The 21,062-nt window shown below is 39.5% G+C and overlaps 1 protein-coding gene across 2 annotated transcripts; it reads left to right on the forward strand.

Moving 5' to 3' along the window:
- The first annotated feature begins 99 nt into the window (after positions 1 to 99).
- On the forward strand, positions 100 to 20,829 carry plekhm2 (pleckstrin homology and RUN domain containing M2). 2 transcript variants are annotated; one of them, XM_086069486.1, is made up of 20 exons: positions 100 to 606; positions 3,476 to 3,582; positions 3,666 to 3,775; positions 3,840 to 3,939; positions 5,560 to 5,647; positions 5,721 to 5,895; positions 6,153 to 6,212; positions 8,058 to 8,334; positions 9,402 to 10,061; positions 10,139 to 10,208; positions 11,892 to 11,982; positions 12,099 to 12,163; positions 12,956 to 13,044; positions 13,124 to 13,256; positions 13,552 to 13,724; positions 14,343 to 14,408; positions 14,505 to 14,664; positions 14,757 to 14,936; positions 15,008 to 15,124; positions 18,067 to 20,829. In XM_086069486.1, exons 1-20 carry the CDS (start codon positions 547 to 549, stop codon positions 18,202 to 18,204), a joined length of 2,919 nt encoding a protein of 972 aa, XP_085925612.1. In that variant the 5' UTR covers positions 100 to 546; the 3' UTR covers positions 18,205 to 20,829. The 2 variants fall into 2 exon arrangements, with proteins under 2 accessions (XP_085925612.1, XP_085925613.1); XM_086069487.1 differs by lacking the exon at positions 6,153 to 6,212.
- Positions 20,830 to 21,062: the final 233 nt, after the last annotated feature.

Consider the following 21,062-nt stretch of genomic DNA (forward strand, 5'->3'; position numbering starts at 1 on the left):
GGAGTAAAACATGCTATTATGTTTTAAGATATTGTAAGCTTTTGGTTGGAGGGAAGGGCTGTGACTTGTTCAGTGACGTAGCACTTCCGGAGACGAATGCGTCGCTGCGATGATTAGCCATGTAGCGCAGAAAGTTAGCATAAGTTAGCCGCCCGTGCCTTGAACGCGTGTAACTAGGCGAACAATATACGTAAAGTAACTCAATGAGAGACGCTAAAAAGTCGCGTTTACCGACATTGTAGTAAGATGATTTTAATGGTTGTGATCCGTGGTTTCTAATAGCTACCGTCAATGTCTTTTAGCTAAGTATCGTAGGACAAAATCAATACTATTATTCTCGTCAGGTTGCGGACCGTATTTAATGAATCCCTCAATACCTATGCGTTTATTTGAAGTTTTGTAAATGTTGCCAAAGCTGTATTCGGCAAGTTGGTGAGCTACGGCGCCGTTAGCTTTAGCAAAACTAGCAGCGGAGGAGCCCACTCGAGTCAGCTGACAGGATTCAGTCTGCCGCCGCTGCTGCTGTCAACAAGAGAACCACGCGCAATGGATCAACTCAAAGTCAGGGACCGTATTCTGGAAAACATCTCCTCCTCCGTCAAGAAGGTGAGAGCTCATCACGTACAGTACTAACATTTTATTCATTCCCAAGTATTGCATGCAATCTGGGAAACAGGCTTGCGCCCATCCCGAACCATTTGGCTGTTTACGTTCGCTGACTTGCGGTCATTTCAAATTCAACAACAGCTAATCATGTTGCAGCTTTCGAGACACTGCGGCATGAGTATGGTGCTAAACAAAGGTGCCTGCTGCATATGTGTATTGTCGTGGATACGTACTATATCTTCAGCATGAGGCAGTATTTGTCAGCTATCCATTCTATACACTTGAAACATGGCTGACTTATGAAGCCCAACCGGAGTATTATGTACACGATGTTGCCTTCATTAAAGCAGATTTATGAAAATATTGAGGCCGGTGAATGCTTTGTAGAATAATCAAAACAAAAACAACATTGCTGTAGAAAGCTTGACTCCACTGCTTGTTGTTACTCTTGTGAAAGCCTCAAATGTGTCGATCTGTCCGTAGACTTACATGTAACGGCAATATAGTGACTGTGAAAGTGAATAACTTCATGATTGTACTGTGTGTACTTTCTTGTACTTGTGAGTAAGGGAGATGGATGAAACAATGGCTTTGTGTTGGTAATGTTGGACATTCTTGGCCTCCTTCAACAATTTATTTATATCCTAATGCATTGTACAGATCACAATCAAAACATCCGAACTTGCATTACATCCCGTTCTGTTGGTGTAAGTTTGTCACATCCACTCAATCTGTAAAGCATCTGGTCAGGTCAGTAATGAGCAAATTCATTTTCTATGCAATCTAGTTCAAAATTCAAGTAACACATTTTAAATTAATTAGTTCCGTTTATGATTCAAAATGTTGTACTAAATTCACCATTCCAAAAATGAACTTGTTCATAATTTTTTTTTTCTTCACTATGTCTCTGCGAGCTACCTTGAAAATTCTGGCATTTTCATATTGTTGCCACTTGCCACCCAATCACTACACACTATTAGATAGCTGCAAGTTTCACCATACAGTTTTAAGAACACCAACAAAAACGTTTGGCTTGAATGATCTTTTTTTGTGAACAAAAACTGGACTGCAGTTATTAACGTCACTCACTTGTGGATCGTGAAGCTAGAGGAGATGTAGTAACAGGACTGAGACCCTCCCATGCTCACCGCCGGAGTCCACCCACCCACGTCGATTTCAAATCTGTGGGAAACACTGAATGTGCAAGCACAGATGAAATCCGAGGTAGGATATTACCTGTCATTGCAGTCACGCTGGAGGAAGTTAACCACCGCGACCTTGTTTCCACCTCCAAGCTGCCATCATGCGTTACATTTTTCAGACATATGCGGCAATGTGAGTCTCTAAGGCTTCATTTCCAAATAAGGCATTTATCCACCACAACTTTCTGGAAGTCTTAGTGAGAAAATGGCACTCGTGAACAAAAATGAGCTGCCATTCAAAGCCCTTTCCCAGACTCCAGAATGAGCACATGAATTCAAACGTTCATCAGGCACACATACATTACTTCCAGTTCATGTTTGGCCAAAATATGAACGATTTCATGAACTTCCCTTCATTGATCTCATTCAGATACAACAACACTGCCTCTGGTCAATATTGCTGAGTCTGAATCGTTAGTTCTGTCAAATTTGTTGCTTGACTCTAAATTCTTCCCTTGTTTGTAATATTGTTTTGCCGAATGGAGTTGTGAGGTTAGCTACATTTGAGCTATTCGTTAGCAAACACAACCAATTCAGAAACTGATTAGGCCTTTAATACCTGATTATTCTATTTCAGATACAAATGAGTTTTATGGCAGTTTGTTTGACCATTGTCATTGCCAGTCGTACCCATCCCAGTTGCAAGAAAGTCAAAGTCTAGACCAGGGGTTCTTCACCTTTTTACCTTGGGGCCCATTCAGAATTCATGTTTTATGTTGACTTATTATTGTTTATATTTAATAACTAAATTCAATCTAGTTAAGGCCTATGAACTCATTATTTTTTTAATTAATTAATTTGGCATGCGTCTAAATGAGCTTAAAAACGTACTTCTTCGTTTTTGTGTATGTTTATGTGGATGTGTTATTTTTTAACTCATTCACTGCCAATGACGGCTATAGACGTAAAAAATTAATTTGAACTATTTCTATTAGTTTAACACTTTTTTACACTAGTGTATGAAAACCTAGAATTTTTTATTGTACATTTAAAACAGATATAACAGATATTGTGATTAATCGTGAGTTAAGTCATGCGATTAATTACAATTACAAATTGTAATCGCCTGATGCCCCTAATTTTTGATAATTTTGTATTTTGTTTTTTAAAATCGCGTCAGGTGATTAACATTTTTAATATTAATTAATCGCTTGACTTTAATAGCTAACTCACGATTAATCACAAATGTTATATCTGTTCTAAATGTACAATAAAAAAAATCTAGGTTTTCCTTCTCTTGTTAACAAAAGTGGAGAGAAAAAAAGTTAAACTAATAGAAATAGTTCAAAATTTTTTTTGACGTTTATAGCCGTCAATGGCAGTGAATAAGTTGGATTATTATTTTTTCTTCATGGGGAAGGGGGAAATATTCAGTTTTAAGAATACCCTGCTACATGTGTGCAAAGCCTCAACTGAAAGCTGCCTGCGGCCCACAGTTACAAAACTGAAATTACTTTGCGGCCCGCTAGATGGCGCCTGGGCCGCGGCTCAATGGTTAAGAATCACTGTTCTAGGTGGTCTATCTAGATGAAAACAAAGTCATTATTGAGCTGTATCACTCCCGTAGAATGTTTGGAGTTTTGCCTGCCAAATAGAGATCAATTATGTTTACTTTTATATCCAAGTTTTCTTCACTTCTTCATATGAAAAATAATGTGTTTCTACAGTTGCAGAGTTACTTTGCGGCATGTGAAGATGAGACTCCAGCCATCCGGAACCATGACCGGGTCCTACAGCGGCTCTGCGAGCACCTAGACCATGCGCTGCTCTACGGGTAGGAAAGCGATGTAATGAAATGGTTCCAACGAACATTGCAAATATCACCTTGACAATTTGAGCGTGAATTCTCCGCTGCAGGCTGCAGGATATCTCGTCAGGCTACTGGGTTCTTGTCCTCCACTTCACAAGGAGAGAGGCTGTCCGCCAGATCGACGAGCTTCAGCACATTGCAACTAATCTGGGTCGAAGTGAGTCGTTACCTGCATCCTCGTGCGTGCACTCCATGAACCTTTGCGATAACTGTGCTACTAGGTCGGGCGTGGTTATACCTGGCGTTGAGCGAGAGCTCTTTAGAAAGCTACCTACGCCTCTTCCAAGAGAACCAAGGACTGCTACAAAAGTACTACTTCAAGTAAGTCATTCAACCCTTAAGGCATACACGGGATATTTTGTGCCATACATTTTTTTCTCCATGCTGTTATGGCAGTTTTCAGTTTGATAATGCAATTTTTGAGCTCACGTTTATCTTAACATAAATTAGCGCAATCCTTTATGTTACGATGTCCGTTTGGACTGCAGCAAACCGACATTTATCACGGCATATACCGTTCTGCTATCGAGAGACCATATAAAAGGAGCAGCATGACAAGTGGCCGCCATGGTTGTAGAATTTTCTAAAAATATGTAATAAGCACTTCAAACATCTCTCAGATCCTCATAACAAATAAAATGATGAGAAACAAGTTCACCTTGAAGTACATGAGCTATGCTATTGCTCACACTATTCTCATGAATAATTTTTTATTTGTGAGTTGTGTGTTGAGTTTTTTGGATAAATCCTGTTGCTTTAAGCATTACGGTAATTTTGACAGGTCAACCCGGAGAGCCCCTGGAAATTTCGGCCAGTATTAATAATTATTGGTGGATTAAAAACAATTGTTTTTTTACTGAAACTTGTCAGCCAATCAGAGACAGGTTTCACTGACTAGTCCAGGAACCAAAACGATCGAGGAGATACTTTATTTTACTCTAATTTGAAGGCATTTTCGACCAGGTTTTCCAAACAAAACACACAAAAACACAAATTCCCAAGACTCTTCATCAGATGTTCTAAATTCTTTATGCGTTGCTCAGGTTGAAGTTGCTATTTCAACCAGACTGCATTTTGACTTGTGTCTAGTATTTTGGGAAATCTTGTCACAGTGCCTATAAAAATGTATTTATATAGTTTTACATGCAATAAACTAGGGGTGTGCCAAAAAATTGATTTTCATAAGAATCGCGATTCTCATTTAGTACGATTCAGAATCCATTTTAAATGTCCCAAAATTGATTTTATTTCAATTATTTTATACTGTCTTGCCTTTGTCTGTGTGTACCTTTATTGGGAGCGCTGTTCATGTTGTACCCGGTTTGGCCACTGAGGGGCAGTGTGGTTCCACGCGGTCTGATACACTGTTAAGTTGTAGCCACATTAGAGAGTAGAAGGAAAAAGTCCCGATCAAGTTATTCCAATAAAAGTTGTTTTTTTTCAGTGTGGAGCCGTTTTTATGAGTGATAAAAGTGCTGCGAGTAGCGCGCTAATTAGCATTAGCGAGTCAGACTGGAGTAGATCATTACAATTCCTTGCACATCTATAGATTGAAGCAAAAATCATTGTCAATCAAATCATTTTGAAGCAAAAATAGTTCTTAATCGAAAATGTATTCTGAATCGAATCGCAGACTCAAAAAATCGGAATCGAATTGTGAGACATTCAAAAATCCCCACCCCTACAATAAACATATTTAATTTGAAAACAGTTGAATTTATTAAAAAACACTCTTTTCAAGCACATTGTAAATATTGTTTAACTCTAAATTACAAACCTAAATGCATAGAACATACTGTTGTGCAAAATGGTTTACGTATTTACGTATGCAAAAATAATATGTACGTGTCTAAGTGACAGCAAATGGCCGACGAAGTTACAGCGCATTCAAATATTGTGATGGAAGCTAATATCCACAATCCTATTTCTTTGTTGTTCTAGGAATGCGTTGGTCTGCAGTCACGACCACCTGACGCTCTTCCTCACGCTTGTAGCCGGATTGGAGTTCATTCGTTTCGATCTGGAACTGGTTGGTCCGCATCTCTTTCACGCTTCCCTTTGAACCCGTGACGCGTCTCTAACATCCCCATTTGATGCTCCAGGATGTGCCCTATTTGGATGTGGCCGCCTACATGCCAGAGTACTACAAACCGCACAACCTGTTGGACTTTGAAGAAAGGCTGCCCAGCTCGGACAGTTTATCCCTGCACTCGTTCACCTCCCTGACCTCCACCAACCTGGAGTGGGATGACAGTGCCATCGCCCCCTCAAGTGAAGGTGAGCGGAACATTGTCTCCGTTATCCATGTTAAGTGTAATGTGGATTGTGAATTTTGACATTACGACGCTGCAAGTGAAGAAGAAAATGGCAAGCATCATGGATTGGCGCATCACTGTTAAGATTTCTATCATACTAGTTCCCACTTTTCTATTTACTCCCCAGCCATTGATTTTTTTTTTCCGCATGCCATAATTTATATTATTTTCAATTTGTCTAAATCTCTCTGTTTCATGTCATCCCTCCTTTTTTTTTAGATTATGATTTTGGTGACATCTTCCCCGTGTTGCAGGCAATGCCAAGTGCAGACTGGGAAGGTGGGACATTGGTTAAAACCTTTCCTTCTTATCAATCCATGCACTTCCTATTTCCTTTGTTTTCTGCTGTGCTTTCCACAGTTGTGCTTAATGTATGGTATTTGTGTGCACGGCTTTGCCATGACATTAGGTGATGTGTTTCTTCTTGTGGAAAACCGACATTGTTCTAATTCAACTGTTGAGGAACATTCAATTCTGGTTGTTCTGTTATGAGTGTATTTGAAAACCAAAAGTGGCTTGCTAATGGCCTTTAGCATAACCGCAGCAACTCCTTTGATAAACATTGCAAGATAACAGTGTTGTTTACACAGTAATAATAACCATGTCAAAACACAGTTTTTAGTTTTGCTCAATTCTCAATGTCTTGAACAATTTTCGGTCATAAAATAAGGCTACTCCTTTCCAAATATGCAGTTGTTTTCGTGAATACAGTGGTGCCCTTTTTCGAGATAAATACTTTTTTTCCCCTTTTGCTTTGACTTGCTAGTTGCTAGCATACATTTGAGATAGCAGTGCCGCATGGTGGCAGCAAACTCGACTCACTTCACCGTAAGCAGCAGTTTGACAGCGAGCGACCAATTCTTCAAAGATGCGACTTCAACCTCTTTTGAAGTTGAATTTCACAATCAAACTAAATAATGGAATTACACTTTGCGTATTAAGAAAACAACAACTTTTCCTTTGGAACACACCCACTAGCTCAATGCTAACACATAATGGAAAACGACGTAGATGGGCTAATGATTGGGATCATTTGCAGTGTTGACCAACGTGTTTAAGCAACGGATATTAAAAGTTATATATGTATAATTTAGATGATTTGCGAAACGAGTGTTTTGAGTTACGAGTTCATATCTCGTGGTGCCACTGTATCTGTCTTCAACTTTGAATGCACAGTATGATTAGGCTTTGTTATTGTTTATTTATTGTTTATTATTTGTTAATTTTTTGTCTTCATCATCCAACACGTGACGTTGCTTGCTCTGCTGATGTTGTGTTATCATGCACGAAGCTCATGTGGGATGTCATCCTAACCCTCCCTTTTTCTTTAGCACTGTGAGACGAGTGTGGCTGTTGTCACTCTTCTCATCTTGTCCAGTGTGTCAGTGTTGTGGTTCTTCTTAATGTCTGATATGTGACACTGGCCTAGAATCTGATCAGAGACGGTAATAAACAATTGTCCGTAGAAGCATACAAGCTGTGAATCCTGAAACTTAGAACTTTGAGGCTGATGTGCAAAGCGATAATTCTAAATATCTTTATTACTGTGCTAAAACTGCTGCATTAAAAAAAAGAAGAAGTTAATTAGGTCAGCTGAGCTCATGGCTTTAATAATGACACAAATTCCGCTAGTGTTCGACCCCCCGGCCAAAAAAAAGGAGAAGAAGTTTGAACTGCACTATAATTGCTTATAAATGCCACAAGGTGGCGACAAAGTACTACTTTTGGTTATTTGAAGCTCTTCAACTCAAATCAACAAATGCCGAATGTGAATTTGTGTGAGTTTTCTCATCATCGTAAAGAAATGCTCATTATAGGCCTGTGCCACTTCTTGCTGTCTACTACTATACTACTACTGTCTTCCTATTTTGTCTTAAATGTTTTGGACCCTGCTGATGAACATCAAGAATACCGCAAGTCCTAACTCGTGTGTTGTGCGGAGTGGGAATGTAGAAATACACATTGCTTCAGTTGAAATGCTTCTGATAGTGGTACATTATATAATGCCTACATCTATCTATTAAAACCCTCATTTGCAAAATGTGTATTTCTACAACTCCAAAAGCAAACATGCAATATGGTTCTTGACATAACTCATTGTCTCGGTGTCACTTTCCACAAAAGAAGGCGACCTGACCGACCAGGCCAGCTGCCCGAGGTCCAGTGGTTCTGATCCTCTGACCGTCATCAGCGACTCGGTGGTCTTATCTGCCGGCAATGGCAAGGCGAAGGTGGGCGCCCGTCTTTCGCCGCCCAGTCCCGCATCCAGACACAACCCTTTCAATCATGACTCGGACACCAACACCTCGGCCGACGTCACGCCGGTCCATGTGGCCGCCTGGCACAACGCGTACGCTGGAGTCGGCGCGGAAAGCACCAACAATGAGCTGGAAGTCATTCGGTAAAGTCGATTGCTGACTGTCATACCTTTGTCTTAGGGCTGCTCGATTATGAAGAAAATATTCATCACTATTATTTTGGTAATAATTAGTGTTGTTCTAATACCGGTATCGGGAGAGTCCCGATACTGCAGTGGTATCGGACATTATTTCTGATGGTAATATAGGACTTTGGATGCAGCATCTTGTGTCTTGCTTGTGCATGACATTCACTGATTTGTGACATGTTCACTGCATGCGGAGCCAAGATGTCCTATTGGCCCTTGAATGTTCTGAACCAATGACAGGGCAGCATTTTCATGTTGGGGAAAAAACAAACAATCTAAGTGTCGGTACGGTATTGGCATCGGTCGATACTGCAAAACTGGGTATCGGTATCCGTATCGGGGCCCAAAAAACGGTATCGGAATAACACTTAATAATAATTAAATAATAATTGAAATCACAGTTAGGACGATTATTTATTTTTGGTACAAAACAAGAAAATGTTTAAACGTGACAAATATTAAGACAAATAAAGTTCTTTGAAACACTATATTTATGCAAGTTCCTTTTGGATGAAACAACATTTATTAAATTAGTTATTTTAACATTTAAAAAAGATGCAAATGTATAAATTTAAACAACTCCAAATTAGTATTAATCTTTTTTTGTTCTTTTTTTACTATGCTGATTTTTTAATTGTGGAGTGTAATTGAAAATGTAATTGAATTTTAATTAATTGCACAGCCCTACTTTGTCTACATTAGTGTTGTTTACGTGGTAGACGTTTTATTCCAAAAAATTACATTTAATATTTTAAAGCCACAGTTATGTACAGTTTCATCATTACCACTGTGCTTAAATGTAGGAAAATGTGATAAACAATTTACATACTGATTCAATTAAAATGTATTGCACACAAAAGTTAGACAGAAATAACTAAATAAATGTTTTTTGAAAACATTTCATGCAAATCTTCTGCATTGGATAAGAAAAACAGCTAAGCTACTGTAACATTACACACCATTTGATCAATTATTCACTGGCTACATGTAAGAATGAACAGCTTATTCCTCTCCACATCCAGAATGGCAAGACGAAGGAAAGGCAGCAAAAAACGACGTGGGAAAAGCTCCACAGATTCCATTGGCAGCATCCATAACTCCTTATCGTCCGAGCACATCCAAATGGACAGCAGCTTCCCGAACGCTGAAGATTCCAATTCTTTGAACTGCACTGTAATCCACCTTGACAGGGTTGGAACACAGCTGGCGGAGAAATGCAATGAGAACGACGTGGAGGCCCTGCTAAGGCTTCCTGAGATGACCGACACCTCCATGGATAGCGTTGGCCAACCGCTCCGGGATGTCATGGACAGACTTAACGATGAGGTCTGGGACCCGCCCGAGCCTCCTGCGCAGCAGCCCTTTCGAGAGGACCCGGACGGCAAGCCTCCTGACCCGGACTCAAGCCCAGACCTCATGCAGGCCCATCAAAACGTACTCTGCCTTACCCCCGACAATCCAGACGCTGCTCCCCCAGGTGGTGGGCACCATGACCCTACAGAGCATTGCCAGTCAACGATACTTTCAGGTGGCCATGAAGATCAAGGAGAGGGAGAAGCGCCGGCAGGACGGGAACCTGATGTGAAGAATGAGGAGGAATATGATACGGACGAGTGTAAAATGGCTGCTGTCCAAGAAGAGAAGCTTAGTCCCTCTGAAAGTTCTCATCCTGCTGAATTTAAGTAAGGAGGCGATCTGTTCTTTGTGCTTTTTTGTAATCCCGCGACCTGCGTTTCATGTCCATTTTTTTGTCTTTTAGGGTGGACAACAACCACTTACTACTCCTCATGATTCATGTGTTCAGAGAGAATGAGGAACAACTCTTCAGGGTGATCACCTTTTACAATATTTTTTGGACTATAAGGCGCACCTGACTAAGCCGCGCCAGCTAAATTTGGGGAATGCCCAAGTTTGTTACACATATAAGCAGCACCCGAATATAAGCCGCAGGTGTTTTAATGTTCCCGCTACTTTTTTTTTCCATAATGAGGGCGCAAATTGCCTCTCTCTCGTTCTGTCTCTCCTACTGTATTTGGGCTCACTTGGTTTGTTTTGCTCTGCCTGATGTTCTTGCGCTTCCTTTGTAGTGCGCCCCATTGTAATCGGATGGATAAGCCGCACCTTTGTATTAGCCGCAGGGTAGAATGCAAGTGAAAAAAAGTAGCGGTTTATAGTCTAGAAATTACTGTATATTGAGTACAGTGCCACCTAAATATCCGAGTTCTCTTACTGCCATTGTAATGCAAAACATCCATGTCGCAAATCGTGTTCATTTTGTCAACGAAAACTAAACAAAAATAATTTCGGCAACACAACTTTTTCACCGGACTAAAACTAGACTACACTAAAACAACTGGGACTAAATCAGTATGCATTTTCCTCGACTAATGTAGACGAGATGAAAATGTACTTCATTTAATAAAAACTGGAGTAAAATCTATCACATTTTAGTTAATGAACAAAAATGAGACGAAAATGATTTGATTTGGTAAAATCTTGTCTCTGCTAATATGTCACTGTGACACTGTCATGTGACACAGTGACAAAAATCCCTTTCAAATCCGCAGCTAGCGAGTGCAACATGCACAAACATGGGACAGACAGAAGGTGGATTCACGATGAAAAGTAAAAAAAAGAAAAGAAAAAGTAAATTATATTTATAATGTAACATTAATCCAAGAGCTATAACGTTCCAACAATGTTAATCCGACCGCTAATTTATGATGTCTGATTTACTAGCTCATAACATGGAGCCATAGTAGCCACTTGTTGATATACTATAATTGTGTGTGAAGTTGTTTTTCATCAAAAAGATGAGAGAAATTTTTATTTGAAATAGTTTTAGATCTGAAATGTTCAACATAATCTACTGACAAAAAAATACAGGGGTAAAATGATTGTCCTGACTAAAAATAGACTAAAACATTGACAGTTTTGTTGACTAAAACTAGACAAATAAAATTGTTTTCTTGGACTAAAATAAAGACAAAAACTTATAATCGACTAAAACTTGACTAAATAAAATCGGGATGAGGTTGACTAACTATGATTAAAAACTAACAAGCAGGCTTGAAACTGGACTAAAACTGAGACTACATTTAAAAATGGCGACTAAAATTAACACTAATTGCAAATCATCGTTACCCATTGAAATGGGCAAATACAATTAATCTGTTCCAGCTTCCCAAGAAACCCACACAATTTGTTTCCCCCACAAGGAAACCTGCGCTCAGAAGTATTGTATAAAAAAACAATGCTCTGCAAGGCACTTGCATCTCAAGGCTCCACTGTACACTGACTGTACCGCTACAATGGCAGATTTGTGAAAAGCTTTCTTTTGAAATGTCTTTTTGAGCTTTTTGTTCATATATTGGTTGGAGCTGTGGTTCAGTGGAAGTGGAAGTCTCAGATCGTCAGCGGGGCTACAGTATTGTGTGTCAGGCTAATTGCTGATATATATATATATTTTTTAAAGCAGTCCACTGTAACAGCATCCCATCTTGTCTGTTTAGATGGTGAGAATGAGTACAGGCCATATGGAAGGGGACCTGCAGCCTCTTTACCTGCTGCTGACTGATTGTTACATCTACCTGCTGAGGAAAGGTCAGTGAGTCAACAAGGAAATGTTGCTCTTTGTCCCAATACACAAATGTTCTGTGATCCATCCTCGTAAGTGTGTAATCTTTGAGATGTTGTTGAAACTGCATTATTCTACACAGGTGCAGCAGAGAAGCCTTATACGGTGGAAGATGCTGTTTCTTATAATGAGCTTGATTATCTCTCAGTAAGATCTTTTCCTGCATTATCATAGTCTTTCTGCCTATATGTCACTATCTGGATAATTGCTCTCTTATCTGTAACTATCTAGCTCAATCTATCTCTGTCAAATATCAATTTTTTGCTGTTAAAAAAAAATACATCAGAGTATCAGACTAAGATAAATTACTTTCCACCTGTGAACTATAGCCTGTACAACTCAATTGAAAAAAAAAACCCTGAAATCTTTTAAAAGGAAAAAAATCTACAATAACCTAGTTATAATATGCACACCCTCAAACTAATACTTTGTTGCAACACCTTTTGTCATTTATTATTAGCTTAGGATCATAACAGTGCGGCCGATCTTTACTTATCAAAAATTGCCCACTCCACTTGACTGAATATGCTCTAAATCTGTCAGATTGTGAAGGGTTCTTCTGTTCACAGCCCTCTTCAGATCACCCCACAAATATTTGACGGGATTTATGTCTGAACTCTGGCTGAGCCATTCCAAAACTCTTATTAAAGCGATTATTTTCTCGATTTGGATGTGTGCAGGGTTGATTCATTGCCATTCTGGAAGATGAAAAATATATTTTTCTTGAGCTTTCTAGCAGAAGCCTGCAACTTTTTTGTTTTTTTTAACACTGACTCCCTCCACCTTCATTCTTGACCTTCTAGCAGCTCTATAAATAGATCTGCTATCTCTGTTCTGTTGCAATCTGTCTATATCGATAGGGCTACATATCTAGAGGTCTATATGTCACTGTATCGCTATTGCTGTTGTGTTCTGTTTAAAAAAGTGTCATGTTCTCAGGTGGGCCTTGATCAACAGACAGTGAGCATAGTTTGCACTAATAGAAGAAGGAAGTTCCTGTTAGACACAGCCGATGCCTCCTTGACCCTGTGAGTGTGTGTCAACATGTCCCCATGACTCTTTACGACACCGGCTGCCGACGGCAATCTCATCACCTTTTGCCTCCAGATGGTTCCTGTCTGTACTTAAGACGGCAATGGTGAAAGGTTGTCGCGAGCCCCCATATCCTTCCATCCTGACTGATGCCACCATGGAAAAACTTTCTCTCACCAAATTTGTCTCCCAGGAATCTCATCGTGAGGTGAAGACATGTTAATGTCCTCTTGTTGATTAAAAAAAATAGTGATTCCCATCCTTTGAGCCAAGTTGCATAAGAAACCTCTCATGGCACACCACCAATACAAATATCACAAAAAGTACTGTATTCTGTTCTATAAATAGTCGCAGGTGGCTGTTCTGATTGTATCTTTTGCAATTTAGTAAAAGAGCATTTACTTGAAATTATTTGTAGTAAATACATTTGAAATCCATTAAGTAACTTGCCAAGATAGAGTGGTTGAGAATCACTGGCAGCGCTTCTTTACGTATACCTCCAGGTTTCTGAAGTTTCGATACATCTATATTCATTGGTCCACTGGGAGGATCCTATGGATACGACCTTGCCCAACATGAGATTACCTTCCAGCACTAAGGAAGGGCTGATGCAGTACCGGGCTGGTTCCACATACCTGGGCAAGGAACTATGGAAAAGCTGCTACCTCGTCCTCAGGTTCGTATTATGTTGTTTTTTTTTGCATACAGTAGTTCAATTATTCACACAGTACATAGAGTTTACACTGGGATGGGCAAATCCCGCTCTGTTCTTTAATTCTGTCTGGCAAGGATTTAGATAAGTTCTATATTTGATTAAAAAAAATTCTTTCAAACATGCGTAAAAAATTATAATAATAAATAAAATAATGCAAATAAAAATTGTGAAGCCAAAACTTGTAAAAAGCAAAAAATTATAAGAAGAAAAAAAGCAATTGAAGTAAACAAGAAACAAAACATAACATCATATTAAGCAACAAGAGATCTAAAGTCTTTGGTAGTAAGTTAGAAAGTTCGAAAAGGAATAGGAGGAAGTATAAACTTTTTCAACATCAAAATATCAAAAACAATTTTAAAATAATTTGTCAATTTTGTTAAACCTACTATACCATTAGGCTATCTGGTATATTATTATACTTAATGAGGATTAATACACTTGTTATTCTTGATAAATACATTTGGCTTTTACATAAGAGGAATATTGTGCTAGTAGTTTTGCCTTTGGACCAAACTATATAATTCTAATCTTTATGTGACGTTCTCAGAATTCTGTGATGACTTTGTCTCCTTCTTCTAGAAATGGAATTCTGTACCTCTATGCAGAAAGGACTGATGTCACACCTGTGCTCTCAGTCACTATGGGGTAACTTTTAATTTGTTTTGTTTTGACGTCACTGCAGTGTAGCCAGAGGCAGTTATACCAGCTCACTATCCACATGTCTTCCCCTTCATATGTCAGGGGAGAATATTGCGGAGGGTGCCGTCGTTCAAACAGCACCGAGCGTCCGCATGCCTTTCAAGTCATCCTGACGGAGCGCCCCCCACTGGAGCTCAGTGCTAGCAACGAACAGGGCATGGCTGACTGGATGCAGCTGCTGTGCCAGTCTGTCTCCAAAGGAGTAAGGACAGAGATTTTAAATATTTGTGAATAGCGAAACTGTACATGAACTGGAGCACTACAAAGATTTGTCTACAATTTGCTGTCTTCCAGGTCATCCCCCAAGGTGCGGCCCCCACCCCGTGTATCCCATGTTGTCTGGTGGTGACGGACAGCAGGCTGCTGACTTGCCATCAGGACTGCCAGACAAGTTTCTTCCGCTCGCTGGGCAGCGCCGACATCTGCGACATCGAGGCCGTCCGCCTGGAGGCCGGCGTGGAGTACTGCGTCATCGTGAGTGACCTTGAACCTTTGCGCGCTTTCATTCACCTTCACGCCTTTTCTGCTTCTTGTTTTACTGGCAGGAGTTTGCTGCGGATCGTGACCGCTTCCTCCCCCCGTGGGTCTTGTATTTCAGTGGGTGTGAGGAAAGAGACAGACTGCTCGAGGCATTGGACAGCGCATGGAGAAGAATCTTCCAGGTGGGTTAGGAAGACTGTTTGTCTTTTTAGCATTTTATGTATGTAGCGGCATGATTAGCATGTCTGCTTGACAGTTTTGAGGTTTGGCGTTCAAATGTCGAATCTTGTCTTTCTTGTGTGGATTCTGTACACTCTAAATAGATGGCAATCAATCTTATTTTGTCAAGTGGTTGCACAAAATAAAATCATTCGGCTTCGGGTTTCCGATTTTTTAAATTAAATTATGTATCTACTTAAAAGATGTTTCTGGATTTCGATGATTTTATTGTGTGCAACCTCTTGATGAAATAACTTTTTTTCACTTTGAACTGCAAAAAATTAGGTATGCATGATAATATCGGTGGCTGATATAATTATCGGCAATTATCGACCAATTTGACGTCAAACAGATATACGAGATAATAAAGGAATCCGTCGATAATAATAGACTTGCCGCGTTGGTCCATCTGGGGTCCATTTCAAACCAGAGGAAAAGAGGTAACTCTAGCCTGTTTCATAAAAAGAGGTGATTTAAGCTCTCGGTCAGTTACCGTAGTAACAGTGTCCATGAACCTAACCGGGTCGGTAGAAGGTTTATCACAATGAACCTCGAGGTTTTCCCGGCACGCGCCTCCTTTCAGTCACACACGACATTTCATTTACTCATGCATTCAGTCCACTGCGGCGAGTTATTTGCCTATACGCCTATAGTTTATAGCGTAAAGTCCACGAACATGACATGTCCTTTTGACAACGACCCTCTGGAGGAAGGTGCCGCATTATTGCGCAGGGAATTAAATATTCGGCGTGAGATTGTTATCGGACCTCACATAGATATGCTGGCATTTCTGGACATTTATCTTTTTGAGCGGTACATCACATCACGTCACAGTCCATCATCTATATACATAACTTAATCCGTCTTTGCATTTGCAACATTACCAGCCGTAGTCATGCGCTCACATCCCAGCATATATTATGTGTTGCGTTTTTTTCTTATAGCCGTTTGAATCATGCTTTTTATATTTCATCTTAAGTCAAGTGCGCTTCTCCTCCGCAGGATTGCACCTAAATGAAATTAATTAATGAGTTAACATTCAACAGGTGTGCCCTGTAATATTATTGTGATTCCAAAGGATTACATTTAAATGTACGCATTGACCCGACACCCGAACAGCAACGTTCTCCCACGCCACCTAACCCGGTGTTGCACTTTTTTCTAAAGACATGTTCAAATTCGTCATATGATCGCATTAAGATTTTCAGTTGAGAGGGGTAAAAAAGCCGTGGAAGCAGAGGGGCGGCGTCACATTCTGCTTCGCCGTTGCCATGGTGACTCGTCGATTCGGGACTCCATTGATGTGGTCTTTTTAGTGTAGTGGTAACTCCAGGTGATAAAACTTTCCTCTCTCAGGTCATGTCATGTTAACTCGGTGTTTGTTGAACATGCTTTGTGAAATGGACCCCTGTTGTGTTTGTGGCTCAAGTTGTGCCCAAGTCCTCAACCCCTCCCCTCTCCTATGGTAGTGTCGCATATCTGTGATGTCATGATGCGCGCGACCTCGTGTTCACAGAAGATGCATTATGGCGACATGGCAGTCGCCATTGTGGGCTTTCTTTACTGTGTCTCCCCAAAATGTTAAATGCAGTTTTTTGTCGCATTTTTAAAACATGACTGTTTTGTCTTGGCAAACTCAAAAATGAATTACGGGTTGTTTTTCAAGCAAAGATATTAAATAAAATTCAGCTTCATGGTGCTTTACACAATGTTTCATTGTATTTGTACATGTTAGACTGATAGTAGGATTCGAAAGTATATTTGTATTCAAGTTAATTTTGCAAACAATTATCGGTTAACTTATCGGTTATCGACATTTGCACTTTCTAAATTATTGGTTTATTGCTATCGGTTGAAAATGGCATTATCGTGCATGCCTAGAAAAAAACGGTGTGTTTAACTCACTCACTCCCTGCCATTTTGACTGAAGCAACCCCCTTCGCTCCCGGCTGTTTTACTGGATTTTGACAGATTTTCCAAGGCCCACAGAATATTGTGTACTATTGCTATAAAAACATGGAACCTACCAAAAGAAAGATTAGAGTCTCTTCTTTCATCTGTTTCCGTTTTGCAGCAATTAGCATTAGAATATAGCTAAATGTCATCATTATTCACAAACCTGTTGAAAACACTGGGGAAAAGAGCTTGTTGCAACATGGCTCTGGTTGATCTCTAATACTCTGCTGCCACCTGCAGGCCGTTTTTTGTAATACCTACAATTGCTTTAAGCAACCTCTTCAGGTCAGAGGCTGCATCAAAGTCTTCTGTATGCTCTAGCATAAAAAACCCATAAAGTTAAAGTACCACTGATTGTCACACCCACCTAAGTGGGGCGAAATTCATTCTCTGCATTTGACCCATCCCCTAAGGGAGCGGTGAGCAGCAGCATGGGCCGTATAAATAAGTTTTTGGGACCATGGCAATAGCAATATTTAAAATAGATTGTTTTTATATGTTTTGGGGAGCAAATGAGTTAATTTACACAAATGTATTTCATCCACTGGTTAATATACTTTTAGTACACTTTGTTCCAAATTATTAGGCAAATGCTGTTTTTGTTCATTGTCACAGGAACTAACCTTTTTGATCATCACTCATTACATTTGCTTTTATAAACGAGATATTTTATTGAACAAATCCACCATGACGACAGCAGTGGGTTTTTTTTGTATGCAACCTCACTCAAAATAGGTCTCCCAAACTATTATACATGTATAAATAAATGTTAAGGTTTTTTTTGTGGGTTTTGTTTTTGCACCTTGTTTTTCTTGTCATATTGTGTTGTTTTATGAATATGTCTGCATTTGGAGGGTTGTGAGCCTCTTTCTTCCCTCTGGCATATTTGTGTTAACTCCACTTTTGTGAAGTTCTGTCCATTTACCAGCGTTGTCATCTCTGTCCACAGGTGGCGCTCCCCCACAGAGATGTGTGCGAGCCGTCAGTGCAGAAGCGCTGCAGCGAAGGCCTCGCTTTAATGAAGAGCGCCTGGCAGCGGGCAGACAGTTTGGCGCGGGGCCGAGCGCAGCGCGAGCCTTGGTGCTGACACACACACACACACATACACACACATTTGCGCACTGTTTCCAGTGATCGGTCAGCACACTCATATAAGGACAATGACGGGCGACCGGCGCTTCCAGCACAGCCAGATTTGAGAGCTCAAGAAACTTCATTCAGCGAACTCATGCATGTTGACCATCATCACACATGATTTGCAGCCATGCACAAGAAATGAATAAACAAAACAAAAAACACCTCCACAAAAGTCAATAGTGCTGCACATGCCTATAGTCACTGATTTACTGTTCCAGGATGTTGCCTCGCTTGTGCATCAACGCCTATGTTGGCCCTCAAATATGATACTCGCCACTCGTTAAACATTAGGGCGATTTGGCTTTCGGGTAAAATTCGACCTAAAATGCACCATAACATTTACATGTGAATTTATTTGGCCTTTTCTAAACTTGCAACTATTGAGTATTTTCCTACTGTTTGGACAACATGCTCTTCTCTAACAAGGAGCTGAACAAGAAAAATTCAAAACAGGCATTTGATCCATGAATGGACTGAAAAAGGAGATTAGGGCTGCAACTAATGATTGTTTTGATAATCTATTAATCTATCAATTATTTGTTCAGTTAATCATATTTAAAAAAAAAAAAAAAAAAAAAGTGGTTATTTCTAAATGACAATGCAGAAAATGCACAAACATAAATTGATGATGATTCACTTGCTGGTTTGGTCCGTAACATCCATTCAACAAAATGTAGCCATTCAATTCAAAAAATTTAACTTGAGTTGAAAATTTTATAGATTAACTACACACAAAGTTATAATGATTTTTAAACTAGGTAAGAATTGGCTTTATGAAAAGTATTTTGAATGACGTCGTATATCGACACATCTAAATTTCTACTGAAATAAATGACCTTTTCTATGATATTTCAAATAATTGGGGTAAATTGTATCGATAAACTGATGATGAAAGCCTTTTAGTGCACTTGACATGAGCTGATGCCTCCATGCAGACTTGCAGGTGATTGTTTTCTTAACGGTACCGATGAAGCTTTTTGTTCCTCGCTGGACTGCTGCTTGTGTCATTGGGAGGCAGACCTTCACCATGATATGGTACGCTTGTTTTTGTTTCGTTTTGTTTCCATAACCTGGAACAACCATTGTGCTTTTATCTTGCAACTTTCAGTTTCTGTCATCAGAAAAATAATTGTGGTCACTACTGCAAAAGTGAAACTACACATGCAGTGTTTCAAATGCCAGATTTCTGTGACATATAAAAAAAATAAATAAGACCAAGGTAAAACCCTTTTACACTGTTAATGTGAGCTAAAATCTTTTACAACTCAATTGAAAAAGTAAAAATAAACAACTAAGAAAATGTGTTTGCAGAAGCATGCACACCATCTTCTCAACAGGTTGCGGCTGTGTTCAGAGTTAACCAATCACATTCAAACTCAAGTTAAAACGCACACCGGCCAACAAGTGCTTTTGATCAACCCCAAATACATTTCAGATGTAATACTAGGGACTTTGTCAAGGAGAGGATTATAAACGGCTCCACTAGAGTTGAGTTTATTCAGATGCTGTTTAAATGGTGACAGTTGTTTGCTGACACTCATCTAACATTGTTTTGAATGTTCTCACTCATTAATTCACAGCAGCCGTATTGGTACAGTTATGAGGGTGTGCACACTTGTGCAACCACGTAGTTTATTTTTAGTTCTTTGCAAAGATTATTTTTAATTGAGTTGTACATGTTATGGATCACATTTGTGGAGAAAGTTTTGAAATTGAATACGATGGGCTCATTTTTTTTTCCCTGTCACACAAACCTGACATTTGAAAAGGGCCGTGTGTAGACTTTTCGAACGTGCCGTACATATTTCACTTCCACGTGCCATCATATTGAGTGCTTTAATATTTTCCAAGTGCCACCTTGATTGCCTCTGATGCCCTTTTACAAACAAATGTAATCTCAGGTGAAAAAGGTACTGAGCATCCAAAATTCACCACTTTTTCACTTTTTTTTCTCATTTTAACTGCTGCTCTTTTATTGCTATTCTTTTAACTTCCATGATGATCAATAGAGCTCAGAAAAAAAGTTTTTTTGTATGTACAACAGGAGCAAAAATGTTTAGTGAAGTTGGACCTTGCGTGTCTTTATTGGCAGTGTATGGGGCTCGGGGACCCAAGCACATTTTGTTTTTCATCATATGCACCGAAAGGCCACAACAGAACAGTGCTAGTTTGCAGTGGTGAACTACTGAGAGTTGTCACTAATTTTGATAACACTACAGAGTCAAACATCTTCGGTTCAGCTCTTCAGTTTCATGTGGTATAGTTCTGTAATCACAACAATGAGCATATTGTTACACTAATACCTCTCTAACAGTGTTAAAGTTGGTGGCATTTGCTTTTCCGAGCGATTGTGACTCTTATTAAGAGAGAGAGAGAAAAAGTACCATTCAGCCAAGTACAGTAAGTGTAAAAAGGTGGTAAGTCATGTCAACAATAAGTCAAACATTGCTGGCCAATGATGGATGACATCTTTTTTTTTTATGAAAATATCATGCAAGTACAATGTGTGTTAAGTTACGCTGTTTTATTGGGATGTAAATGGAGCTCTAATGAAATAAAACATGCACTTACCAGAGTTGTTGTTGTTTTTTAATACTGTAAACTGTGCTAAGGATTGGGGAAATAATAACCTGGTGGCAGAACAGAATAAAGTGAAAAATGAAAGATGCTTGTAAATCATTTACATTGCAAATGTATAAAAAAAAATGTAGGATAGTTGCATCACAGTTTTGTGCCTGCATGTGGAATGAAACGTCACAGAACAGAAACGGATAGTGACATTGTGAAGTAGAATGTAAAAAATATGTT

The sequence above is a fragment of the Leptonotus elevatus genome, chromosome 2, assembly GCF_054856555.1.
Source record: "Leptonotus elevatus isolate MCC_2025b chromosome 2, RoL_Lele_1.0, whole genome shotgun sequence".
In the NCBI taxonomy this organism is placed as follows: domain Eukaryota; kingdom Metazoa; phylum Chordata; class Actinopteri; order Syngnathiformes; family Syngnathidae; genus Leptonotus; species Leptonotus elevatus.

Bases quoted from the DNA above. Each gene is read 5' to 3' on its own strand.
- plekhm2 (XM_086069486.1), top strand. From the start codon at position 547: ATGGATCAACTCAAAGTCAGGGACCGTATTCTGGAAAACATCTCCTCC. The intron at 6,213-8,057 runs GTGGGACATTGG...TTTCCACAAAAG, and splicing joins GCCAAGTGCAGACTGGGAAG to AAGGCGACCTGACCGACCAG. The intron at 15,125-18,066 runs GTGGGTTAGGAA...CTCTGTCCACAG, and splicing joins CATGGAGAAGAATCTTCCAG to GTGGCGCTCCCCCACAGAGA.